Source organism: Epinephelus lanceolatus, chromosome 7, assembly GCF_041903045.1.
Source record: "Epinephelus lanceolatus isolate andai-2023 chromosome 7, ASM4190304v1, whole genome shotgun sequence".
Taxonomy (NCBI): Eukaryota; Metazoa; Chordata; class Actinopteri; order Perciformes; family Serranidae; genus Epinephelus; species Epinephelus lanceolatus.
In genome coordinates, this window is record NC_135740.1 from 8582250 (window position 1) to 8607738 (window position 25489).

The window sequence follows — 25489 nt, forward strand, 5'->3', positions numbered from 1 at the left end:
AAGCTCCAGTTCTTATGTGGTAACTATGAACGCCTAAGGCTATGACTGTCAGTATGCAAAGTTCTTCTACAAAGAAGGAACATGAGAATTAACATGTCACAGCTGCGCACAGTATACAGGCAGACATACCGGCAGATGATAGAGGGAGGGAGGGAGATTATATAAGAACACCATGTACATGAAAAGAGCATAATAGCTTTAATGTCATCCATCAGTCTATGCTGCCCTGACTTGTTCAAATGCTCAGGACCTATATTTTCACAGTAGTTAGTTAAGACATAAAACTGTCATGTGAAAAACACTGGCTGCATACAATATAAATCTGTCACCGTCGTCTGTGCATGTAAAGACAGTAAACTCATCTCCTCAGTCAGCCTCGCAGTAGCAGAACCGTTATTTCATGAGGCCTGCAATGTGTGTTTTAAACAATACTAGTCCATACCCATTGGTAGCTTTGTCACCTTCTACCTATGCCAATCCTCAGTGCCTATGTGCAGTTTCACATAGATTGACCACATCAGTGAGTAGAAAAACGTGGGACAGACAGAATGACTGACTGACAGAATGACACACTGACAGTTTCCGTGATTATGTACAGCATACCATACCATGACTTAATCATACCAAAAATTAGAAAAAAACCCAAAAAACATTCGGCCACAGGGGGAGCCACAGCGATCGGTCACATTTTAGCCATTTTGAAGCATTTTTCTGTTGTTATAGCGCCACCCAGTTGCCAATTAGAGTTAAATTTCTCCAGTCACCTTGAGGCGTCCTGTTCTACATCTCTACCAAGTTTAGTAAAAATCGATATGGCGGTTAGGCCTAGATAAGAAATTAGCTCTCTAGCGCCCCCATTTTGTTTGATGGGGTCAATAATGGAGGGCTCCCCTCAGATTATGTGTGGTCATATGCCTACAAAGTTGCGTGGTGATCGGTGAAACCCTTGAGATGTTATACACCTTTATGTGATGAGCCACACCCTCCGCAATATCCATTGCCTTATAGAAGCTCAGTTTTAGTAAGTTTTCCAACTTTTGCCAAGAGGGAACTTTAGATATTGGTCCCTAGATTATGTTAACCGAGTTTCATGCAGATCGGTCAAACTTCCTCGGAAGAGATCGATTTTAAGTGTTTTTCAAAAAATTCAAAATGTCAGAAAATCTGTATAACTGGAAGTTATGGGTTCTTGAGGCAAATTTGTTCCTCATGAGGAGAGGCATCTCTGTGCAAAGTTTCATGTCTCTACGACATACGGGGCATGAGATATGCCCATTCAAAGTTTGCAATTTCAATCGGTTGCTATAGCGCCCCCTTTGGCCAATTGATGTAATATTGTTTTATTCGCATCCTCCCATGATCCTCTACCACTGTGCCAAATTTCACATGGATTGACCAAGTCAGTGAGGAGAAAAACGTGGAACAGACACACAGACAGAGTTTTCGTCATTATATAGTAAGATATAGTAAAATACATCATTGGTATGGTAGCCTACTGATGGGTGGAAGATGGGTATTCAGGTATTCAAGCACGCATCAAGTGAGAGGCAGGGTACACCCATAGGTGTTATAACTGGTCAGGCTGCATGTTTGTCGAAGAGCTAACGTGGAGTTGGAAGACAGATATTCATATACAGTTCACACTGACATATATGGTCAGTGTAGAAGTTTCATGTCACCTAACCTGCATGTCTTTAGAGCATGAAACCCCTGCAAACACAGGGAGAACATGGAAACTGTCTCACACTGATATACAGTGCAGACCATCAACATATGACTGTCGTAGTGATTAGACAGAAAAAATAGTGCATTGTTCTTTTTTTCACGAAAAGTCCCTCGCGCAGTGTGTGAAGCAGCCTAATAAAGATAAAGGGAGTCCATTTTTATGCCTCTATGCTGGTGACAGCCATGACCTGTCCATCATCCCAGTCTCGTGAATGCAATATCCCAAGAATGCCAACAGGGAATTTCGATAAATTTGGCACAATCACATAGAAAGGTCAAAGGTCAGTGTTAGCTAGCAAAACATGTTTTGGGCCATAAGTCAAAGATTCATGCGCTAATTATGACAAAATTTCACGCAAATGTCGCATGATCAATTGATAGCTTTGTTTATACTAAAGGTCAAAGGTCAACTTCACTGTGACATAATGTTTTCTGGCCATTATTCAGCACAATAACTCAGGAACAGAAGGGGAGACATTTGATCAGATACTGAATTGGTGACACTAATTTTAGGTGTCCACCTTCAGTCTGTGCTGATTGTTTAGATCTGTGCTGCCCGGTTGAAGAAGTGTGAAGCACCCACATTTTAGAATATGTAGCTTCACTGCAGCAGCATCCACATCTAAAGCATCCTCTACTCTCATGGCTACATATGTGTCTGGACAGACATGGATGTAAACTGCATCTTGACTGGTTCACAGAGGCATATAACCATGAGGTAGTAACTCTACTTGTAAATTAAGATACAGAGAGCAAAATATTGTGAAGCGCAGTGTTCAAGAAGCTGGATGTATTTACACTGCTCTGGTGAGAACACAAACACTCATCATGTACTTAGGCCATGAACTATAGAGACATAGCGTAACCATCCACCTTAGGGGAAAACAAACGGCGCCACAATATGTAACTAAAGGCTGAAACACTAACAAAGTAACTGAAAAGATTATCAGCATGTCAAAGGATTATTTTAGCACGTTATGTCTACCAGAGAGGAAGAGTTATACTGACTAACTATTGTCAGTCTGTCTCAGTGTCCTCTTCTTCTTGCCTTGCTAATCTTGGAGAAATTATCTTACTGTATGGCCAGAAACAAAAAACTAATATTTACAACTATTAAATCGAATAACCAGTTGAGATCATCATTTAAGCTGACAAAGATCAAAACCAGGAATAGCATAGCATAGGTAGCCTCAATCTCTACAGTCTCAATGCTTGATGCACAGGGTATGCTAAGTGTCAGGATCCCACAGTTGTCCCATTCTCCCTGCTGATGCCTCAAGTCTGTGTCCACTTTCGTCCTCTTAAAAGCTTAGTTTTTTGGTACAGCACCTTTTATAAGCTTAGTTCTGGGTTCTTAACTCTTTTGGCAGTGCATCCAATCACACAGCAGCTTGTAGATATTTTTCTGTTGTTTGCTAGAATACACAAAAGACAAGAAGGCACCTTTACGTAATATAAAGTCGTTAGAGAATGATGAATTGTTTTCCCCTCTGGTGGGGACAGGACTTCAATGGAAGTGAGAGGAAATGTGTACATTGCTGAAGTTGGATGTTGTCAACCTTTAATCAAAATCACTGCAAACTCTGTGGATGACAAGAAAAATATACTCTCTTTATCAAACGAAAATTCAAGAGGAACTGGCAGTTTGTGCAATCTTAACTTTCAGGTAAGCTGCTGCAAGTGCTGTAGAAGAGGTAGGGTTGGAAGTTTGCACATTAACAAAGATGAATGACAGAGAGGCAGTGTTATCTTCTCTGTTAGTCATCTACTGTCAGTTTCTTTGTTGAGAATGTATTTTCTTGTTACATAATTATGTTTTATTTCCCATTGTTTGGTTCTGACTTGAAAATGGCACAGGGATTATTTTTTCTGTCATTATATATCATATAATAAATCTATAATGAAGGTGAATCCTAAACTGGTCTACGTGAAGCTAGAAAAGCATTCCTCAGCTCACTCTTTGACAGTTTGTGAAACATCAGTGAGGAAGAAAAAGTTCTAATAAATACAGAAAACACCAACAATGATTAGGTCAATCTCCCATATCTATATCTAGAAGCATATGTATTAATGGTAGAATGAAGAGGCTGCCATAGATTAATGTATGTAAATAATCCAAAAAAATGTTAAATGTTTGTGCTGCACTTGGTTCCTGTTACCTTGTAGGTGACGACCTTCTTCCACAAACGAACAAGTTCCTCATTGTTCAGTTTGCTGGTGATTGACGTCTGATCCAGCATTAAGGTATCAGAGCTGTACATGATGTTACATGTCTTAGCCTGACCTTTAAATCCATTCACGTGTGTGGAATATACTAAAGGGCAGGCAGGTGTTGGCAGTGTTTTCATGTGAATTACTTTTGTGTATTATGTAACTGTAATTACTGTGGGGGATTTTCTCTTAAAGGGGACCTTATGCTGTACTTGTCCTTATGTATATAAAGTTACAGTGTCAGATGTTGAGAGTTTAAAATAATGAGGTAAACATATTCAAAAGTAATCCCAGCAAAAAGCCTCAGGCTTCATTATGTTTACCTGTTTCTAGTTTGGCTAAAATTTTCTACTTTGGCTCAAAGCCAGTCTCACGTGGCCAGACTTACCTCCACAGTGCTGTGACGGCTCTAGATAAAGGTATGGAATCACCAGTTATCTTTCTACTATAGTGGAAAAACTAGAATTACCACTCTGTGGTTGTATGCCTAAACACAGATTAGTGTCAAAAATTAAGCATCTTACCAAATGTCCTTCAGTTCCTGAGATATGACATTGAATAATGGCCAGGAAAGTGTTTTTGCAGAACACTATGATAAGAAGTTGACCTTTGACCTTTTGGAAATAAGATGTCCTTACTTAATCATGGTATCCTAATAGACATTTGTGTGAAGCTTTGTCATAATTTGCATAAGAACTCTTAAGTTACAGCCAAAAACCTGTTTTTGGAGGTCACACTGACGTTGACCTTTGACCTTCAACCATCAAACTCGAATCAGTTGTTGAGCCCAGAGCTGTGTTCGAAACCGTCCACTCACACACTCACTCACTATTCCCTGTTTCGTGTTTACTATATAGTGCACTACATGGGGAACGACTGAACGAGATTTCGGACACTAACTGAAATTTTCTGAACGTCGTTGCGTCAGTAGCTGCGCCGCATACTCCTGTGACGCAAGTGGACACGCCAAGCATCATGTAAAGAAACCGGGCGCTTTGAGGATGATCGAACTGTATGGTGGTTGTACTTTTTGTCAATAAATTGTTGAAATGTCAATGGTGTGGACGTTTGGTTTTGTCAGCTATGGTTGTGTGTCTGCATTGTGAGCTGTAATAGCCCACGATAGTGCACAAGCTACAAGCTACCAGGCTCGTGCGAGTTAAGTGGCTATTGTTAGCTCGTGAGCTAACGTTACCGGCTAGCATCCTATTCATTTCTTTTAGTGCCATCCTTGTGGTTCTTCTTCTTCTCCTCTGGCAAAAGACGACCGCATTGCATTGTGGTATACGGGAATAAAATGTAGGGTACATCGTTTGTTCACTCACATTTGCTGTGCATTGTGGGTATTTTATAGTCCACTATATAGTGAATGAAATTAACCACGGAGAATTCCAACAACACTACAAAATGGCGAACACACTATATAGTGCACTATATCCGTGATAGGGAGCGATTTCGAACACAGCTCAGGGGAACGGTCGTGCCAACTTTTTAAGAAGTTTCCTCAAGGCATTCTTGAGATATTGCCTTCACAAGAATAGGACAGACAACCTGAAAACATAATGCCTCTGGTTTGTTTTTGTTTCTTTTAACCAATCACAACCATCTTGGGCGGCACTAAGCCCAGGATGCAGTGACTGTGCTCTTGATAGTCTCTGGGGTGAACTTGTTTTGGTGGAACATTTGCGCGCAGGGAGGCGAGCACTGTCATTAACACGGCCCCACAAGAGAAAACGCCTCAAAAGCCATCAACAGTCAGATGTCACTGTGTGATTGAACGTTTAGTGATAAAAAGACAAACACAATTTTATAATCGGTGCCCTAGAGGTGAAGCCTGACTACACTTTAGCTCTGGAGGAGCTCACTGGAACCATTAAAGCCACAGATGACTTGCTGGCTGTACATGGCTCTAGCAGAACATCATTATGATGATATCACAGAACAGGTGGGTACATTAGAGAAGTCAGTGTCACTGATGCATGCTGCTGACAGAGTTAGAAGATAGGGAAAATCAACTCAGACTGGCCGTGTGAGAAAACATATCAACATTGGGCAAGAGAGTCCAGTGGAACAGTCTAGGCTTTTCTTAGATCTGTTCACAAGTTGTTTTATTCCTTGTAAATCACTGTAAAAACAATTTGCAGAAAGAACAAAACAGACACGCCTTATTGCATGATCCATATCTTCATCAAAATGTGTTATTTTCAGCATGAATGAATGAAAAATAACTCTCTCAAATGGACTACATTATTATTTATTGTAATATAAACTGCACCACCATCCCTAACATTAGTAAATGCATCACTTGTAATCTTTTTTAAAAATACATTTATGTTTTGTTTTTATTCTGTACTTTATATTGTTTGTTCTCTTGTTTTTATTGTTTTACTCTGAGTGCTTTAACCTGTTTGTCTTTATTGGTTTTATCCCATGTGCTTTTGATTGCTCTCTCTTATTGTTTTTATTATTTGTTTCTTGTGCCTTTACCTGTGTACTCTGTAAGGCACTTTGGGTATGAAAAGTGTTATATAAATAGATCTGCCTTGCCTACACATCTAAACACAGTTAACAGTCTTTTTATAACACATGCATGAAACACAACTAGTTTACATCATTTCAATTTATTTAAACTTTCATCACATTCAGTTTTCATGTATTACACTTCACCCAAAATTTCTATTTAGCTCACATCAGATTCATACATGATTTCCACCGTTAATGAACATCAGTGTATCCCTTCATTCACCATGCTCATCAAGTCATCACACTGAAAACTGAAAACAGTTCTCTCCTGATGTTTGGTCAACAGACGGTTTTCCTGGTGTGTGTTTACAGAACAATGTGAAACAAATAGTGTTAATATTGTCATCTGTGTGGAATCATACATCTAGAGCAAGCTTCACAATGTTGACAGTAAACAGTTTGTGTTGTTCTCAAGCTGCAGCGATGGAGGCATCATCCAGCTGTCGACCCTGAGGCTGAGGAGAAATAAACAGAATGCCATACTTTAAAACACTGATTATCTTAACATTCACATAACAATGACTGCTAATTCAGTTTGTGTAGATGCATTTCTGTGAGTGTGTTACCTTGACAAAGATACGTTGGGGCAGGAAGCGCCTCAGTGTGTGTGTGTTGGTGGTCAGGCAGCGGGGCAGGCTGATGTTGAGCTGTGGTAGAGTCTGGTAACCAGCCATCAGTGGGTAATAGTTGTACAGCATCTGCTGCTCTGAGCCAGGGAGGATACGCAGACGCACCTGCAAACACACACATTCACACACACTGTACAGTAAATGCATTTTTTTGTTCATGCATTCTTTCCTTAAGCTCATATTTCCAACTCTGGGTTTGGCTGAAGTATGCTATTAAAATAATAATTTATATGCTAGCATTAGGTGACAGAAGACAGGATTCTTGTGGAACTGAAAGTATTAACTGTACCTGTACTGACACAGTTTACTAGCTTATATATTTCTACAGCATAATCAAATTTGTGAAATTCAGTTGTAACTTTTGGTTTTGATTTGACACCCCAAGATTTTTAGTGACCTCTTCTGGCACCCTTATGACAAATTTGCCGGAGACGTTAACAAATTATGTAGTTATGGGAGAAAACGTCGACAGTGAAACAGCATCAGTCATGTGAGTTAAATGATCACTACGTCAGACCTTGTTGAGAAAAGGCATTTCCATATCCTATTTACTGCAAAAACTCTCTTTCACAAAGGAAAAACAAACACCTCCGACCTGACCTTCTAATGCGATACTTACTAATGTGCATAAAAATATGTTCATGGAAACAGAGCCAGATTGAAAACAAAACTGATCAGAGCTAAAAGGCAACATGTAACACTTTTCCTTTGGTTCAGTTAAGTTACACAGATGTATTCGGAGTTTTGACTCAGCTGATGGGAATGCAGCTACATCACCTTTTACCAACACTCTATGTAAACGTGAGCATTGTCGTACCTGTTTGAGTCCAGAGAACATGAAGGCATCAGACGGTTCAACAGCCATCTCCACCTCCTGCACCAGAGCTGTTCTGTTCTCTATGTGGTAACGAACTGAAAGAGACTCTCTGACTCGCCCAAATGATGGTAGATCTACACCAAAACAGAGACATATAGAAGTAAAATGCTGACATGCAACACAGCTGACTGTCATAAAAATTAATCAGACATGAACACAAAGTTAAGTTACAAGTTAAAATGTGGACAATGCATGTGATGTGTGTTTTCACTTGACTGACCAGCGTGGATGTAAAGAGGGACAGACTCCAGGATGACGTGAGGTAGAGTGACTGTAGTTTGGATGAGTGGACTGTCTGCACTGGCGGACTTCCTGTACAACAGAGTTAAAACAGAGTTAATCACTTTACAAGCCTGTTCAAAGCCACAGATCACTCCTCTCAAACTGTGTATGTCATACCTCCTCCATGATATCAGGTACTGCCCTGTAGCCACAGTGTTATTGCTGCTGGTCACTGGTGGACACCGGAGACAGAAACACTCACTGGCACACTCATCTGTCTGCAAAACAACTGATCACACACACACAATACGTTCATATCCATAGAACTTACATTATATTTTTTAATTAAAGCTATAAATGTAAAATGTTATTTGTAAGATAACAGTAAAAACTAGTCAGGTACCATCCTGTAGCTGTGACTGAAGCTGTGGTGTGTTTGTGGTCATAGTTATCAGCTGAAGAGAGGAGGAAGCGAGCAGAAGAGGCCAAGGTGACGTTGATAGGACGTCTGTCATCAACAGGAAGGGGATGTCCACGGCTACCCGATCCAGTGGCTCAAACTGCACACACAGACAGGTCAAGATAGGATTTTCTTTATTGATACCAATATCGATACTGATACTGCACCTAGCCAAAAAGCCCTCTGGTACACCTGCTTTGAAAATACAAACCCACATCCCAAAAAGTCTAGACACTGTGTAAAGCAAATTAAAACATAATGCAACGATTTACATATCTTTTTCAATGTATATTCAATTGAATACAGTACAAAGACAAGATATTTAATGTTCAAAATAAATAAATAAATAAATAAATGAAATAAGTTTGGACAGGGGCAACAAAAGACTGGGAAAGTTGTGGAATGATTACAAAAAACACCTGTTCTGTGAACACTTCACAGAAACATATTAACTGGTAACAGATTAAAGTATCATTTTTTTTTATTAAAAGGGACATCATTGAGAGGCTCAGTTGTTCACAAGCAAGTATGGTCTTTGTGAAAAGCTGTAAGTAATCCAATAGCTTAAGAACAACACTTCTCAACAAAAAATTGAACAGAATTTTGGGATTTTGCCACATAATGTCATTAAAAGATTCAGAGAATCCAGAGAAATCCTTGCACTTAAGGGGCGAGACTGAAAAGCAATACTGAATGCTTGTGACCTTCGACCCTTCAAGAGGCACTACATTATAACCAACATGATTGTATTAAGGACATTATTACATGGTATTACACAATGTTTGTTTCTTGTCTATGAACCAAAACATCAAAGCGAAGTCCTTGTATGTGAAAACCTATGTGGCAATAAACTGGATTCTGATCCTGAAGTACCAGCTACAAACCTTGGTGGACATAAACTTGACAGACACCTCAAATGGGACCACCGTCTCTATGGTAACCGTCTCATCCTATTGGACAACAGAACAAGAGAGGAGTGAACAAGATGGAAAAAGTTGTAAGCATCTTTAATTTAAACATGTGCAAACTGAACAAAGACAACAAACATTGTGTTGTCAGATGAGCTTCTTTACCTTATGACATTTGCAGACAATTTGACGTCCTTCCACTGTGGTATCGATGCTGTATGCCACATGGAACAGGAAGACCCGTGGTCCAGTTGACACACATTTCACATATACACATCTCTCCAACTAGAGACACACACACAAACACATTTCAGAGATACTGGAATCCCTGCTTTTTACTGTGGAGAAGCTAAAATGTAGGCAGGTGTGTAAATGTGGAACTTACAATGCAGAACATGTTGTGTTCTTTTTAATTTGTACCTTTTGGCCTGGTTTGAGATCTCCTAGAGGAACGTCAGGGAGCAGGCCAGGTGCAGTGTCATCACAAACCTTTGAGCCATCGAGTGTTACATGCGTGGTTTGGCCTAGATTGGCATCCTGGCCTGAAACAATCAATCCAGACAAACACAAAACCATAAACTATACACTGATGTTATCTTCTGCATTTGAAATATTGGCAGCTTTACCATTCCAAAAGCTCATTTAGCTGCTATACAAGACAGAGGGCCATAATATCATTTCAGGACTGTTAATGTTTCTGTGAACAGATTAAACAAATACTTAGTTTGGTGCTTTAACTCTTTCTCTGCTGTACTTGTATCAGTGTACCTGGTTTGAGGCCAGCTGTCAGCTTGACATCCTTCGCCACACCTTCCTCCTGGGATTGGACAATGAGGCTGATGCAATACATTTCATTGTTGAGTGCAGGAGGCTGGTGGCTCAGCTGAACAGAGATCTTTGGGACTCTGGAGATGATCCTGAGCAACAAAACAGGAACAGACACTTCATGCCTCTGTTGACGTGAAAACAGTATCTGGTAGAATGTTTCCAGGAATACTGGGATTGTGCTGTGCCTGAACAAAGCCTTACATGGTACTATGCTGCATGGTCAGGCTGTCCCAGTCCAGCTCCTGACGTGTGTCGAGACCCCGCCCCCATCGACGGGATGACCTGCTGGCCTGCAAGGCTTCGTGGGTTGAGGCTGCATCTCCACCCGCACCTCTCCAGCTCAGAAACACACAGCGGCCGCTGTCACTGCCCAGCATCACCTCAATGCCTGTCATCTATGGGTGCAAACCCAGCAACACACAGTCAGTTACATCTCTGTCTCCCTCAGAGACACACACACACACACTCACACACACACACACACACACACACACACAGACTAACGCACACACACAAAACTGTCTCACCTCTATCTTCTTGCCAACGTCTTCAGTCTTCGCCACAAAGCTGAAGTTGTAGCATTTGGTTTTTCCTGGCAACAGGCTCATACTCTCTTGCCCAGAAGGTTCCACCACACACCACTGGTTGTACTCCTACACACACATACATACACACTTTTATTGTTTTATCATTTTAAAGGAATACTTCACTCACAAACTGAATATCTGTATATCAATTATTCACCATGTATTAGTTAAATTTGCGAAGATAACAGTTTTTATTGTAAGACTCCACGGTGAACAAAGAATCCCAAAGCGAAGAGAATTCATGATGAATGAAGTCATAGGGGGTCCACATTTAACAATGCTTGTGCTTTCAAATAAGTTGCCCAGGTGCACTTGCACTTTTCTGTGCTTGAGCCTGTTTATGCAGAAGTGTTTTTAATTGTAAGGTTTTATCAAAAACTTTATTATACCCAGGGTTTTCCCTGCACAGAGAATTAGGAGGCAGTCTGCTTTGTCAAACTAATCCCACCTCCAGCTCTTGACAAAGATCTCACGGGTGTCTTTATGGAAAACACTATTCTCTAACAAGCATTGCCATTGGTGGAATCATGTCATTTGAAACTGCAATCGTAGCATTACGCCGGCATAGTGGCGCCATATCATAATCGGCACAGTGCATCGGGAAAAGCGCAGCCAAATAGAAAGAAAGGAGCCGCCTGTGCATGTGGTCGGAATAGGATTACCTCCACCTCGTTTTGAGCCAGGAAAAACCAGTGTGTCTAGCTTGCGTAGTGACAATCTCTTTGCTTGATCCTGGAAAAAGAAATGTTTTGTGCCCTATATCACATTTGTGCGGAGCGTACCTGGTTACTGAGGCTGACAGCCAGCTTGTTGAATGATACAGGATGAGGACAGTCAGCTCGGAGGAAAACCTGCAGTTGGATGGGCTGGTCTACATGGAAACTGGGAGACTGGAACTTGGCCTTACACTGGACTGGAGTCAGACAGAGAGAGTGGAAACATCCTTATATTCTCTTAGAACAATAAAACAACAGACATATTGCAGTTCTTATTGGGAATATGGGTCACACTGAACATTGCTTTAGGATATTATCAGCCTCATGCTTGAAGCTTTGGATGCTTGAAGAGGCTTTCAATTTAATTGCCAAAAGTAAATCAGAAAAGAAAGTATCCAATTGCCTGCAGTTTTTATGACATTTATCTGAAACCCAACAGGAAGAACTTGGTGCATTGCTCCTCACGTACATGATAAACATGTAGGAAAGCAATTATTTTGAGTGTGAACAGTTCCTTTGAGTGTTTACTAACTGAATGGGATGTAGTCCTGCACTTCTATAGTGAACTCATTTGATCCAGACAAAGCCATGCGGTCGTTCCACAGCGCCCTGGCTGCACTGGCAGAGGACTGATCACACTCCGGCTCGGGGTCAGGGACCTCGTTCTGAAACAGAAAGACAATTAAAATGTGCATGAAATTAAAATGTATTTCCCTGGAGTGTGACCTGTGGCTGCTGGTCACAGAGACAGCTAATGTGTGACTAGTTCCACTGTACAACAACAAAGTGCATGTTTCTTTACATTACTGTCATGTTCAGTTCATGTATTTAAATCATCCCCTCACTGCATATAGCAACATTCTGACATGGCTAGGTGCCATGCTAGGTATTTGATTTGCTGAGCATGTCGTTTTTAACCCAGATGCGATCCTTTCACTCACCATCAGGACTTTGATGAGATTCTTCTCAATCCTCGACTTCTGTTCATCCTTCAAGGTTGAAGCTAGAAGACAAGATGACTAAATCATTACCTATTCAACCATATATTATTAGAGCTGTCTAATTATGTTATGTTTTGTACTAACATTACAAGTGTTATGTTTTATGTATCTAAGGATAATATTAGCTCTAAATTTAGGAAACAATCAAATGGCAGATCTATCACAATCTGTCGGCTGGACCCGGCAGATTTTTCCAGGTGAAGGACTGGTGGGAACATTTGGCCAACAACCGCCACACAGAGCAGGTTCTTCTAAAGTTTTATAGGACCAAGAATTACTTATTTTAGGGCTGGGCAATATATCATGACATGAAACTACACACTGTCTTAATGGAATACTTCACACGCAAAATGATCATTTGGATATCAATTACTCACCCCGTGTTTTGCTGAATTCGTGATAAAAACTTTGTTGTCCTCGCATGCCTCTACAGTGAATGAGGAATCCAAAAATGACTACTTGTATCACTTGTATATAGTTGTATCAGTTACCCACCCAGTGTTACATTGAATTTTTGAAGGATTTTGGTTGTCTCACATGCCTCCACAGATAACAGAGAATCCAAAAATGAAAAAAAAAGAAAAAAGAAAAAATTAAAGTAAAAGTGGAGCCATATTTACCAACAGCAGAACTGTATCAAAACATCTGTTTACAAAAATATCATATTTGATTTTCTCCATATCACCCAGCCCTGCTTGTTTTGTTTTTTTATTGACTTGCTGGTCTCATGTGTTTTAGTGTTGGGTTAAACTAGTTAAAATCTCCCATTGAAATTTATCTCAATTTTGAGAAAAGCTATTAACTGAAACATCAAGATAAATCGTTGTATGATATGGACGTTTTATCGTGATTTACAGCCATATTGTCTCGCACTCAAAACAGGTTATGTTAGAAAGGCCTCTGGCCATGGGACAATGTAATTCTAATGAAACCTGGGGGAATAATAATGAGGTCATCCACACTTGTTATCAAAATATAACAGAAGTCAACTGAATCTGAAGTAAAATACAAAGTTGGAAATTTTGTGTCATCAATAAAAAACTGCATTAGCTCCATCAGAGCATAGGTGGCACAGTGATTTGCTGATAATGTCTCTGTATAAGCCTCTTGCTTACCTCTGCCCAGCAGCTCCATGCAGTATATGATGTAGTCTTTAACACTGGCCATCAGATAAGCGCAGCGCAGAGCGGTGGTCAATATGGCTGTCAGGAGGCCCCACCATCGCTCTGTGCGATAGTCGCACATCACATAGTCCAACAACCTGATAACGTACCACACACACTCACTCAGATATGTTGCTTACAAACACATGGTAAAGAAACAATCTCCTTGCAACTCAAGGCTCATCACCCATCACCATCTTATTTCCACACTAGGTGTATTCCATCTTTTAATTTCTCTAACTTGACTGCAAAACATTTGTATTTTTCTCTTTCATGACAAACTGTGCAGTGAGCATTGTTGACACTTCGGGTGTAGTATTACTTTTAAGTGAGTGATTGTTGGTTCTATCCTGACCTGTGAATTTCTGATAAATTAATGAGAATATACAATAATCTTCACGGCGCATTGTTCTTTTCCAGCAATTGCGGCAACAGATCGCAGATGAAGCTAATAAGGCAACAGCTTCACTAAACTGAGCCAATCAAATCAACTGTTTACCATATATTTTCAACTGTTCAACAAAGTTATAGTGTTGTGAGAGAGATGGCAGCACGAAGCACAAAGCAACTGACCATGCTACTTTCTGGTTACAGACTGTCTGAGACTGTTCTCCCTGGTCTAACAAAAACAAAAAAACACTACACATCTTGACCATGTTTGTCGTCAGCTTTCTCCAATATGACCATTATTAAAACCAAGTACTGTTCCAGGCTTACCTGTGATCTACACATGTGCTTGTGAATAGGGCTACCACTAACGATTATTTTCATTGTCGACTAATCTGTCGATTATTTCTTCAATTAGTCGACTAATCATTTCATCGAAAAATGTGTTAAAATGTTGAAAAATGTCAGTCTGTCTCGCCCAAACCCCAAAATTACGTCATCTAATGTCTTGTTTCATACTCACGCCAAAGGGTTTTAGTTCACCGTCACGGGAGAGAGTGTAAAGCTGCCAATATTTGAACGTAAGAAGCTGCATTAAGAGTATTTTGGGGTACTTTTATAGTACTTTTCTATGAAAAATGACTCAAACCAATTAGTCGACTACTAAAATAGTCATCGATTATTTTAACAGTCGATTAGTCATCAATTAGTCGACTAATCGTGGCAGCCCTACTTGTAGGAGGAAGGTTCCTGTAAAGTTACCGGGCTCTGGATGTGACGTAATCGCTGCACGTCCATTTTGACTGGGGCGACGTAGGGGTGTAGGGATGTAGTTAGCTGTTAGCTGTTAGCAGTGTCTGTAATAACTCAGTAACTCAATATACGGTCCGTGAAAAAAATAGTTTTTCCAGCGGATATCTTAGTTACAACATGATTGAGCTAGCAAAGCAGTTTTGTGTTGCTATGTGTGGTATTTATTGAGTTTTGGGAAATCACGAAGTCTAGAAAGCATCAGCTGACAGGGACAGCTAACAGCAGCAGCAAAGCTAACATCAGGACGTCATCTGTTAAAAGCCTCCCGTTGTCGGATACGACATGAAACTACTCCAGTTAGCTCAATCATGTTGTAACTAAGACATCCGCTGGAAATTTTTTTTTTTTTCCACAGACCGTTTATTGAGTCATTGAGTTAAGACAGACACCGCTAATGGCTAACAGCTAACTACATCCCTACACTCCTACGTCACCCCGGTCAAAATGGACGTGCAGCAATTACGTCACATCCAGAGCCCGGTAACTTTACAGGAACCTTCCTCCTACTCAGCCCTCTCAGTGGAGACATGGCGGTTGAGAAGGCCGGGCGAGAGGACATTCCTGTAGTAGTTCCTGCCCCCCAAATAGTACCAGGAACTTCTTCAGTGGAAATGGGCCTTTAGTAACTGGCCCTATTTAAGTTTAAACTGAATAACCCTGATGTACATGTAAATTATAGAGTGGAATTGTCCTAAAAAATTTAGCATGGGTTCTGACTTACTTTAGGGCTTTGGTGTAGTCTTTAGCATGGTAGTATTCTTCTCCCATCTGCACCACTGTGAAGGAAACAGAGATTGAGACACATATTAAGAGGAGTGAGACAAGGCTGGACACAACAAATAAAATACAAAGTACAACAGAAAATGGTCCTTGGGGGTTAAAAAAAATCAGAATATGTTACTTTGATGAGCATACCTCACTGTGATCACATAACATCAACAATATATGCCAATCATTTTTATATCCTTCATGGTGCACCAAAGCCTCACAGATGTCTACCTGTGCATGCAGGAGCTAACTAGCAACGCTTCAAGGGGGTAAAACATTGATAATTAAACTCACTATGAAATACAAACAGCAGACACCAGTAGAAAATTGAAGTGCTTTGGATACTAATGAATTGAAACACTTGTCATTTTGCTGAAGGATCATTTGGAACCCCCTATAGGGCCACTGGAGGTATTTAAGGACCTGTGGAGATTATAAAGTGTAATGATACTCACTGAGGTGACTCTTCATTCGAGGACACTTGTACTTCTTAAACTGGGCGACAGCATTACTGAGAAGTGCTATTATCAGCTCCTGAGGGTACAGAGATGGAAAGAAGCATGTTTTAATACGGCAGTACAGCAGCTCCAAGGGGCTTCTTTCAAAATGGAGCTGTGATGACAGAGGATCAATATTTCACAGCGGGAGGTGAATCTTTCTTAAGAGCATTTTTTTGCTCTAGGTGCTGACAACAACTCAAAACTAAAAACCCTCAAAAAAGACATTGTGGCAGATTACAATGCAAACCACTATACAGAAACTGCACATAATTTTTCAGGGGCTTGTCTTATCTTATTTTCTACAAACAAAAAACATCTGAATATTTGAAAGATGCTATAATCACATATAAATTACAGTACTAGTAGTTTTATGCTTAATAATTTCGGCCTTTAAGTAAATAACACAATGAAACTAATGTAGTGTATTCAGTGATACCCTTTTCCCACCAAAATGTGTGCATGTATGTGGGTTTTTTAAATGCAAGAAAGCCTGTTACAAATGCCAGTAGTCCAAAGCCATGTACAAGGCTCTGCAGCAGACGAGCATGCCTTTCTGTTTTCTTTCCTTGTGAGTCATATTCCGTTTAACAGACAGGCCAGGAAAATGGTTAGTAAACAGTAGAAAGCAGCATGGAGGCCAGTGAAATTGTTAGGGTGCTTACTTCTTTTTTATATCTCTTAATTATTCAGTCTCTCTCTCGCAAACTCAGAAATGATTTAAGTTGGATTGATGTTCAGATGCTGCTTAGAAGTAGACTAACAGTATTTTTTGGCAGCTGGTCATTGAACCGCACTGGCAAAGAAGCTAAAATTAGCGCATCCACCTGGGTGTTGAACTCCCATCACTGCTTATCGAAACTGATCAAAGCTGGAGCCGATAAGTACCTGATAAATACCTGTGATTACTGCAGAGTCATTTGTCCCAGGAGTGAATGCTGATGGTAACCTTTATCATTACGTTCAAAAGCCAGATGTTAACAGGTGTTAGTGGGTTTTTTGTTGTTGCTTAAGTGTGAGTTCTTACAGAATGTGGTACATCTCTCTCTTTGATCTGCAGGGCCAGAATCCCACTCTTCTCTTTCTCAGCATCTGGAGGATCAATACCTGGAAAGACAACAAGCCATGTTTTACCCAGACATTTCAAACAGTGTCACAAACATTTCATTTATTATTATTATTAATGGTCAGGGGTGTCATGATGCTATGCTCAAAAATTTGTCATCCGACCATTTCTAGGTAGACATCAGACAAACTGTGTGTGTGTGTGTGTGTGTGTGTGTGTGTGTGTGTGTGTGTGAGAACATACTCTGGTGTCCTTGTCTCCAAGGTCTCTGGCCATAGAAGTCCAGTCCCCCACTCTGGGTGTCCACTGGTTCGGAGGGGGGGTGGCTGACTCCAGCCTAGAACAACAAACCAATCCAATTAAACCATTACTGTGTGTTTTATGGGCAAGACTGTACAGACAAGCTTCCTTACACAAACTTCTATTCAGTCAGGTTTAAGGTAGTGATTGTTATTAATGTTGTTCTTCTTAATTTCTCAAGACTTTACTAAGAATTATTATAAAGTTAAGACAATTGCAGCAGCACTAACTGGTACTGCAACAGAAAATTGTGTTGTGACATTCTTTACACAAAAATTTCTGTCACTCTTCATATAAACAACAAAACTCTGAATGTCTTCCAAGAGAAACTGTGTTCCAAATCGCATACTTTTCATTAGCCTGGCATCACCTGACCAATTTGCAAATGCGAGTTAGTCTGAAACCTCTCAGTTCTTTTTTTGATTTAAAAGGGGCATTACATTTAAAACGGAAAAATGCAATCATTTTAACTTTCCTTAAAATAATATAATATTGCACTGAGTGGAAGTGGAAATGTTAATTACATTTGTGATAAACAATTCTGACTCAGCGAAAGCTTTGACTGGTTACAGTCATGTGATCAATACAGTCAAGTGATGCTCGAGTATGTTTCCCTATGAACAGTCTGCTGGTAATTGTTGATTTAGTATGCAGTGCGTTTGTGTGCGATTTTGAACACAGCCCACTGTCTGAAAGTGAGTGGCAATATCCCAGTATTTAAACCCTATTGTGTCTCCCCCCTCTCTATGACGGCTGGCTGTTTGCATCAGGTATGAATCTTTTGGATTTCTAACATGGTCAGTATGAACCACTTCTTTTCTAGTATAACCTGACGCTTAGATACGCATAACAGAGTAGCTGTAGCTTAATCACCTGACAAAGCTGCTGTGCCAGCTGTTTCCTGTCCTGGCTGTAACAGGCAGCTTGCTGGTAGTAGAAACCAGGATTCTGTGTCTGGATGGCTGTCAGACCTAACTTTATTGCTTCATCAAACAGCTCACCAAATGACTGGAACCTTTTCGGAAGCAAACAGGAAGAGACAGTTAAGGTTTGGGTTATGACATGTAGGCGTTATACAGTATATGTACCGGCCTGCCTTTAGCAGGGATAAAGATTATGGTAGGTCCTAGTACAAAATGACTCTGATTATAACTGATGAGCGTGTCTCAGTCTCAATCTAATTTGTACAAAAATTATACCAACGCAACTGAGGAAACATGACATACAACTAACAGGGGTAAAGAGCAGACCAGGTGCATGGGTCTGTCATGCCGAGCCGGCCATCCTCAAAAATATTTATTATCTACAGCTTCATTGTTCTAGAAAAAAACAAGTTTTTTAAAGTAATGTTTTCAAACATGCAGCCCAGTAAATAAAGAGCTTACATCATTTCTCATGAATATATACAGTATGTATTCTTAATTGAGATTTAATCATTTCAACAAGTTGCACACAGGGTGTTAAAGGTAGTGTGTATCTCACTGTTTAGACATCCATGCTGCGTGCTCGAATGCCAGCTCAGCACTGCCAATCTTCTTCTTACACAGGTCAATGTGCTTCCTGAACTGGGCTATAGCATCTAGAGGAGTGTTATGCTGGAAACACAGACGACAGATCTAAAGGGACCAAAAACAGGAGAGAGATGTCAAGGAAGAAAGAGAAAAATGAAAAATGGTTAATGGTCAGTAACTGGTTTAGGCTGCCTCCTCAAGAAGAAGAAGACAGAAACTTTACTTTATTAATCCCTGTGGGGAAATTTAATTTTTTCCCACTCTGTTGTCGTATACACACAGGCCCAAAATACACACACATGCACAAACAGGACCTACACACGCATTACATGGAGAGATGTCAGGGATAGGGGGCTGCCCATGGACAAGCACCCCGAGCAGCTGGGGATTTGGTGCCTTGCTCAGGGGAACCTTGGCAGTGCCCTGGAGGTGAACTGGCACCTCTCCAGCTACCAGTCCACGATCCATATTTGGTCTGGACGAGGACTTGAGCTGGTAACCCTCCAGTTCCCAACCAAAGTCCCTATGGACTAAGCTACTGCCACCACAAAGGGATAATTTGGATCTTTTAAAGGGAAGCTGTATGAGGTACTTATTTATAGTCAGTGTATTAGCAACAGTAGATGGCGGTCGACACACCCACAGTTTGGACGAGAGGGTGGGAGTGTCACAGAAGCTAAGGAATATACTGCTGTGGACACTGGGGTTAGCAAAACATATTTTAGCCACTTAATAAAATCAATATCAGTTTAAGTGTACGTTATATGGAGAATATTTTCACTGCCTTACCTTGCCGCACACAGCCCTTTCCAAACTAGAAGCCATCAGCAGCTTTAGTTCCCCATCTATGCTCTGATCAAAGCCACCAAACTCCATTGACAAATACAATAATTTTAATTTTCAATAGTTTTTCTCAATGAAGTCTGGCTTTGAAGAGAGCAATATAACAGCTTCAACAATCCATCAGAAATCGCTGTCTGACAGCAAGGTAAAGAAGTGAAATTATTCTCAGTATAGAGTACACTTAAACTGATACTAATTTTTTTGGGGTGGTTAAAATACATTTTGCTGCTGCGCCCGACCACAGCAGTACATTGTTTAGCTTTCCTGGCAATGCTCCTGCCTGCTTCTCCAAACTGTGAGAGGTGTGTGTGTCAAAGAGAAACTCCAAACAATGCCTGGACCTGATTGTCCAGAAACTGTCCAGTTCAATTGAGAAAACAGTTTGAGATACCTTGTCACTGGCCATAGTGTTGATCAGAAGAACATTTTCCCCTAACAACTCCAAACAGACAGACAAAAATGTACCTTATAATTGATGAATCCAGCCATAGTTTTGATCTCCAACATATTGGTCTCATGGGCCCTCAGCTCATGAACAAGACTGTACGCAGTTCTGTAATACCTACAGACACAGACATACTTAACAAATAAGAGAAACAGCTAGAGTACAACATACAGGTCTACAAGTGCCTATTACTGCCAGCAAGGAGAAACTAACTTTCTGATGCCAAAAAAGTGATATAAGAAGGTTCAATTTCATGGCACAGCAGTTGGTGTCCTTTGGTCTTTCAGAAACACAGAACAGTAGTTTGTTTCCTCTAATCATGACAGCAGCTAATGAACAATAACATCATTATTTCCAGACATTTGAATACATTTTCTTGAGATCTGACAGTATTTGTTTACTTCAGTGCTGATGGAGAGGCACTGCTGCTGAGAATTTTATGTCTCATTAAGTCCCAACATGAGCCGATCACAACAAACAAGAGAGTATAATCTTATTCATTTGAGTCTAGAGGCTCAGACTTACTTGAGAGCATTCTGGGTGTCCTGCTTCAGCTCACTGAAGAAGGCAATTTTAAACTGGTGTCTGACAAACAGCAGCTGGGGACATTAGAAGACGGGGAAGAGATGAGAGGGGAGGAAGAGGACAGTGTGAGCATACAAAAGTACTTTTTCTACCTTTCATCCAAAGTAGTTGAATTAGTGCACTCATCGAAACTAAAGCTGGAGTGCATTCATTGTTTTATTTGCTCTAATGGGGGTGGTGTGTGTGTGTGTGAGTGTGCATGTGTTCTCCTACCTGATGTGTTGTCTTGTTGAGGAACTCTTTATGTGATTTGACTCGACGGATCTCAGTGTAGTAGTATGTCTGAGCATGTTCATAGAAAGCATTCTCCAACCTACAGAACCACAGGGAGGACTTCAGTTTAGTAAACATAGAATGTTTGGAAAGGATCTCAATGTATTTATTTGCTGCAACTGTTAGAGATGCATTTGATTGATTTCCGTGTGAAGACTGCGCCACAGTAAAAAGGTTGTCAATGCCACAATAATAATTATAATGCATTTCCAATAATAGGAATGTAACAATACCAAAACTCCTTGATACGATAATACCACGATAAAAAGTCCATGATCTAATATTAATCACGATATCAAAAAACAAAGAAAATAATCAGAACTTGGAAAAATGTCCTTTCTTAAACTATAATTCTGTGTGTTTTTGCCATTTTCTTGTTGGGTATGAGACTGTCTCTGTGAGTCTGTCTTCTTGTCTAGTATGACTACGAACTCAGCTGTACAATCAGGGCTTGACATGAAGCTTTAAAAAATAAAATCAATAAAGATGTTTTATTACAAAAAATACAATTAACAGTTACTCACAGAACAGATGTTTGACACAATGAACTGAATTCCACTGTTATGCATTTATCAACTAAACTCTTCAAACTTTAATCAGATTAAACTGGAAAGCCAAATAGTAGATGCCTTCTGGACCATTAGTTTATTAATTTCAAAATATCTCTCTACATCTATTAAAATATGTATCTATATGGCATTAGTGAATTGGTAACTACCTTATTATGTAGCCCACTAAGTGATCAGTGTGTGGCAGCACAAAGAGACTCTTGCCAGACAGATCACAGGCATTACAGAGAGCTGCTGCTCTCTCTGATGCTACCAGGTCCTCTCCTGCACAAACAAGAAAATAAGTGAGGTTATGGCAGGTAACAGAAACTGGAAACTGACAGCTGATTGGGTTGTGTTCAACAGTAAATGTAAATTTGTGAACTAATACCTAGAGCTAGTTGGTTTAAAAGTTCAAAATTCATCAGATGTTTTTAGATAATCAGAAAACTGCACATTTTTTTAAGGTTTTCAGTACGCATGGGACCCTTTTGTACTGCTGCCAGTCAGAAAGAGATAACACATGTGCATAACCTAATATGATTGAGTTAAGACGTTAACCTGGAGGTAGAGGAGTTTTCTTCTGGATTAGAACCACAGCCACCTTGGTGTTCCTTCCCTGCAGACTGGTCCTGCAGACAAGCAAACACAACACAAGTTGACTGCAGATGCAGTTTACCTCAGTTATTTTCCTGCTAGGGGTGTCAAGAGCTGATCTGCAGGATAGTGTCAGCTATGTGAAGCCCTGTCCATTCCCAGTGCTTTTCTTGTTTATTTCAGGTATGACAGCTGTCAGAGATGCTTTCATTACTAAAGTTACTGAATACTCGAACAAGTTCAGTAAAAATGTAATGAGAAACACTTACTATGTTGCAATAACAGTCTTCTGGCAGAGCTGCATGATCTAGCATTCGTTATTTAGTTATTTATAAATGAAATAAATGAAAATGGATAATGGTATTTATGGCAGAGCTAACACCATGTTTTATTGAAACTGAAAAACAAATGCTGAAAAAACAAATGACAAGTTGTATCTGATGACAAAAACCAACCAGCAGAACAGACCTCCACATTTACAGTACATAAAAACAGTTTAATAAAGTGTACCAGTCTAGCCTGAAGCATCTACCTGCTTGCTCACTGCAGGTAACCCAATAAAACTCCTTCCTGGGGCACCCAGTGACTCAGTAGGTAGAGCAGGCACCCCATGTACAAAGACAATGTCTTTGCCACAGAGGCCTTTGCTGCATGTTGTCCCCCCTCTGTCCCCCTTCATGCTTCTGACTGTCCTGTCATTAAAGGCCAAAAAGCCCCCCAAAATAATCTTAAACCGTTCTAAAGGGAAATAAAATGTACACCTACCTGACAATCTCCACTTTAGTTGCACATTCAGATTGCTTCTCTTTCCACTGTGGGTCATCCCAGTCCAGCTCGTAGAATAGAACAACCAGAGCTGGTACCAGGTTCAGATGTTTATTCATCCAACCTGTTTTCAGGATCCCTTTAGGAATGTACCACTCATAGGATGTTCGCTAGACAGATAGACAGAGAAGATTAACTGTTTAGAGGAAAAAGGTATACATACTGCACAGACTGCAGCATTGATCTCACATGATGACTTTCTAGATCTCTCTATCCACTGCTCACCTTAGTGCGACATTTGGGGTATTCATGATCTCCTGGGAGGACTTTGAAAGAGATAGGAACTCTGTCAGCTCTCCGGTTGGCGCAGAAGGCATCCCAAATGGCCCGGTGCACAGCATTGTACACCACATCCAGACCGGTGAGAGCCACGAAGGCCATTGGCCGACAACAAAGCTCTGGAGGAAGTTCCCACTGGGAACCTGCCATCCTGATAGTTTAACAGTGGATACACCTACACAGGACAGGACAATGTTACTACACCAGTAACATCTTTAAAGGAAATATATTTTCTGAGATTCTCCTGCTGTGCTAAAACCCTAGTACTACAAGGTTATAATGTGTCCTTAATGAGAGATAACAGTCAGAAACAGTCAGCTCCCAGCATCTTTTAGAAAAGATTTTAAGATTTTTTTTATTTTTGACCCATTTAATGGTTTGGGACCGGCCTCTATTGCAGACTTTATAGTTTTATAGTCCCTCACAAGCAATCAAATCTTTTCTGCTGGGATTCAAAATATACACACTTACATGCAAAAGAAAAAGGCATTGCAGCTTTTATTAACTATTCTCTAAAATTATGGAATATCCTTCCAAAAGCTATGAGATGCGAGCTTGGTGAACATTTTTAAGTGACAGCTGAAACCCTATTCATTTAGTCTGGCTTTTATTTAACGTAGTTCTTCTTATCATTTTCTGTTAATTTTTGCTATTCTTGCTGCTCTCTGTGCTTTTTTCGTTCGCTTTTATATTTCGTTCGTATCAACTGTCTTTTTATTGTCTCATCTCATTGTCCTTTAAGCTTTTGTGTTGCATCTTCTAATAGGGATTTTCTCTCAGTGTTTTTAAGGATTTATGTTTCTACATTTTGGGGCCAAATTGAACAATGTGTTTATACATCTAGTTCGACTATATTACACTTCTTGACATAAAATGTATTCCGTGCAGGAAGACAGCAAACCACCAAACATGAACAGACAGAGCCTCGGTGGATGTCGCCGTACAGGTCACAAGACTTGCAGCTCAGCAGAGTTGAGCTAAGTAGCTGCCAACAGTGACAGCTCAGTTGTTTACATCCTACAGACTGGAGCTCGATTGTTTATCTCCCACTAGAGGGTTTCTAGATTTCTCAGTTAGCACATCTCGTGCATATACAAATTAACCGTAGTTAATGTTACATACAAACGGAGATGGCACATTAACGTTGCATTTTTATGCTAGCTAGCACTGTAGACATACAGAAACCGTTAAGACGAAAGCGGAAGTGAGATAAGCTAGTTTGGCTAAAGCTACTGGTCTTAATAAAACGGATACATTGAACAACAACATACCTCAGTGGCATTACTTCAGGTGAATCGGTATAGTGCAAGCTCCAGCTAGCTTGGTTGAGTAAGCTAGCTCTTCATGGGCTGTTAGTAGACCAGTGGGGCGGTTCTACCAAGGTTAATAGTTAACGTTAGCTAGCAGAGTGGGCGAGGTTGTGAATTTATCTAACGTTAATTCAGTGAGAAACCGACAGTGAACTATTAGTTTTTGCCTCCCTGGCCTCGTTTCAGCCACGTCCCAGCGCTGGCCACCGTCCCACAGCTAGTCACTGGCGTGTCAAACTCGACAGGAGCACAAAATAATAGCTAATGTAGCAGCTGTTGCTGAAGCAACAACAAACTAGCTAGTTAGCCATCAGCGGCGGAACTTTAACGACACTTCCGGTTTGACTTTTCAAAATAAAGGGGACACACTAATGGTGAAAACGTACTATAATTATTTTGTTTCCATAACATGTCTGTCAGACTAGTGGAAGAAAATGTCCAAAATACACATTTAGGTGTTTATTTTAGCTCAGATTTCTGTTCTGGAATTTTAAACAAAAAGTGCACATTTAATGCCTTATTTACATACCAGTAAAGCTTGTAATACAAAAACAACTTTCATGGTGATATCTGTTTGGGGTTTTTTGTACCC

The 25489-nt window shown here is 40.3% G+C and overlaps 1 protein-coding gene across 1 annotated transcript; it reads right to left on the minus strand.

The window, feature by feature from the left end:
* Positions 1-6541: 6541 nt before the first annotated feature.
* Positions 6542-25226, minus strand: trappc11 (trafficking protein particle complex subunit 11). Its single transcript, XM_033633599.2, has 30 exons — positions 24859-25226; positions 23534-23762; positions 23249-23418; positions 22448-22518; positions 22057-22171; positions 21279-21378; positions 21006-21079; positions 20501-20597; positions 19164-19297; positions 18555-18696; positions 17625-17718; positions 17343-17422; positions 16274-16352; positions 15772-15826; positions 13803-13948; positions 12628-12689; positions 12219-12351; positions 11753-11883; positions 10911-11036; positions 10585-10778; positions 10324-10472; positions 9976-10097; positions 9721-9840; positions 9532-9597; positions 8591-8747; positions 8365-8476; positions 8186-8277; positions 7906-8039; positions 7026-7193; positions 6542-6914 (listed from the first exon to the last, which is right to left on the minus strand). The coding sequence occupies exons 2-30, from the start codon at positions 23735-23737 to the stop codon at positions 6870-6872; spliced, it is 3372 nt and encodes a 1123-aa protein (XP_033489490.2). The 5' UTR covers positions 23738-23762; positions 24859-25226; the 3' UTR covers positions 6542-6869.
* Between the last annotated feature and the right edge of the window lie 263 nt (positions 25227-25489).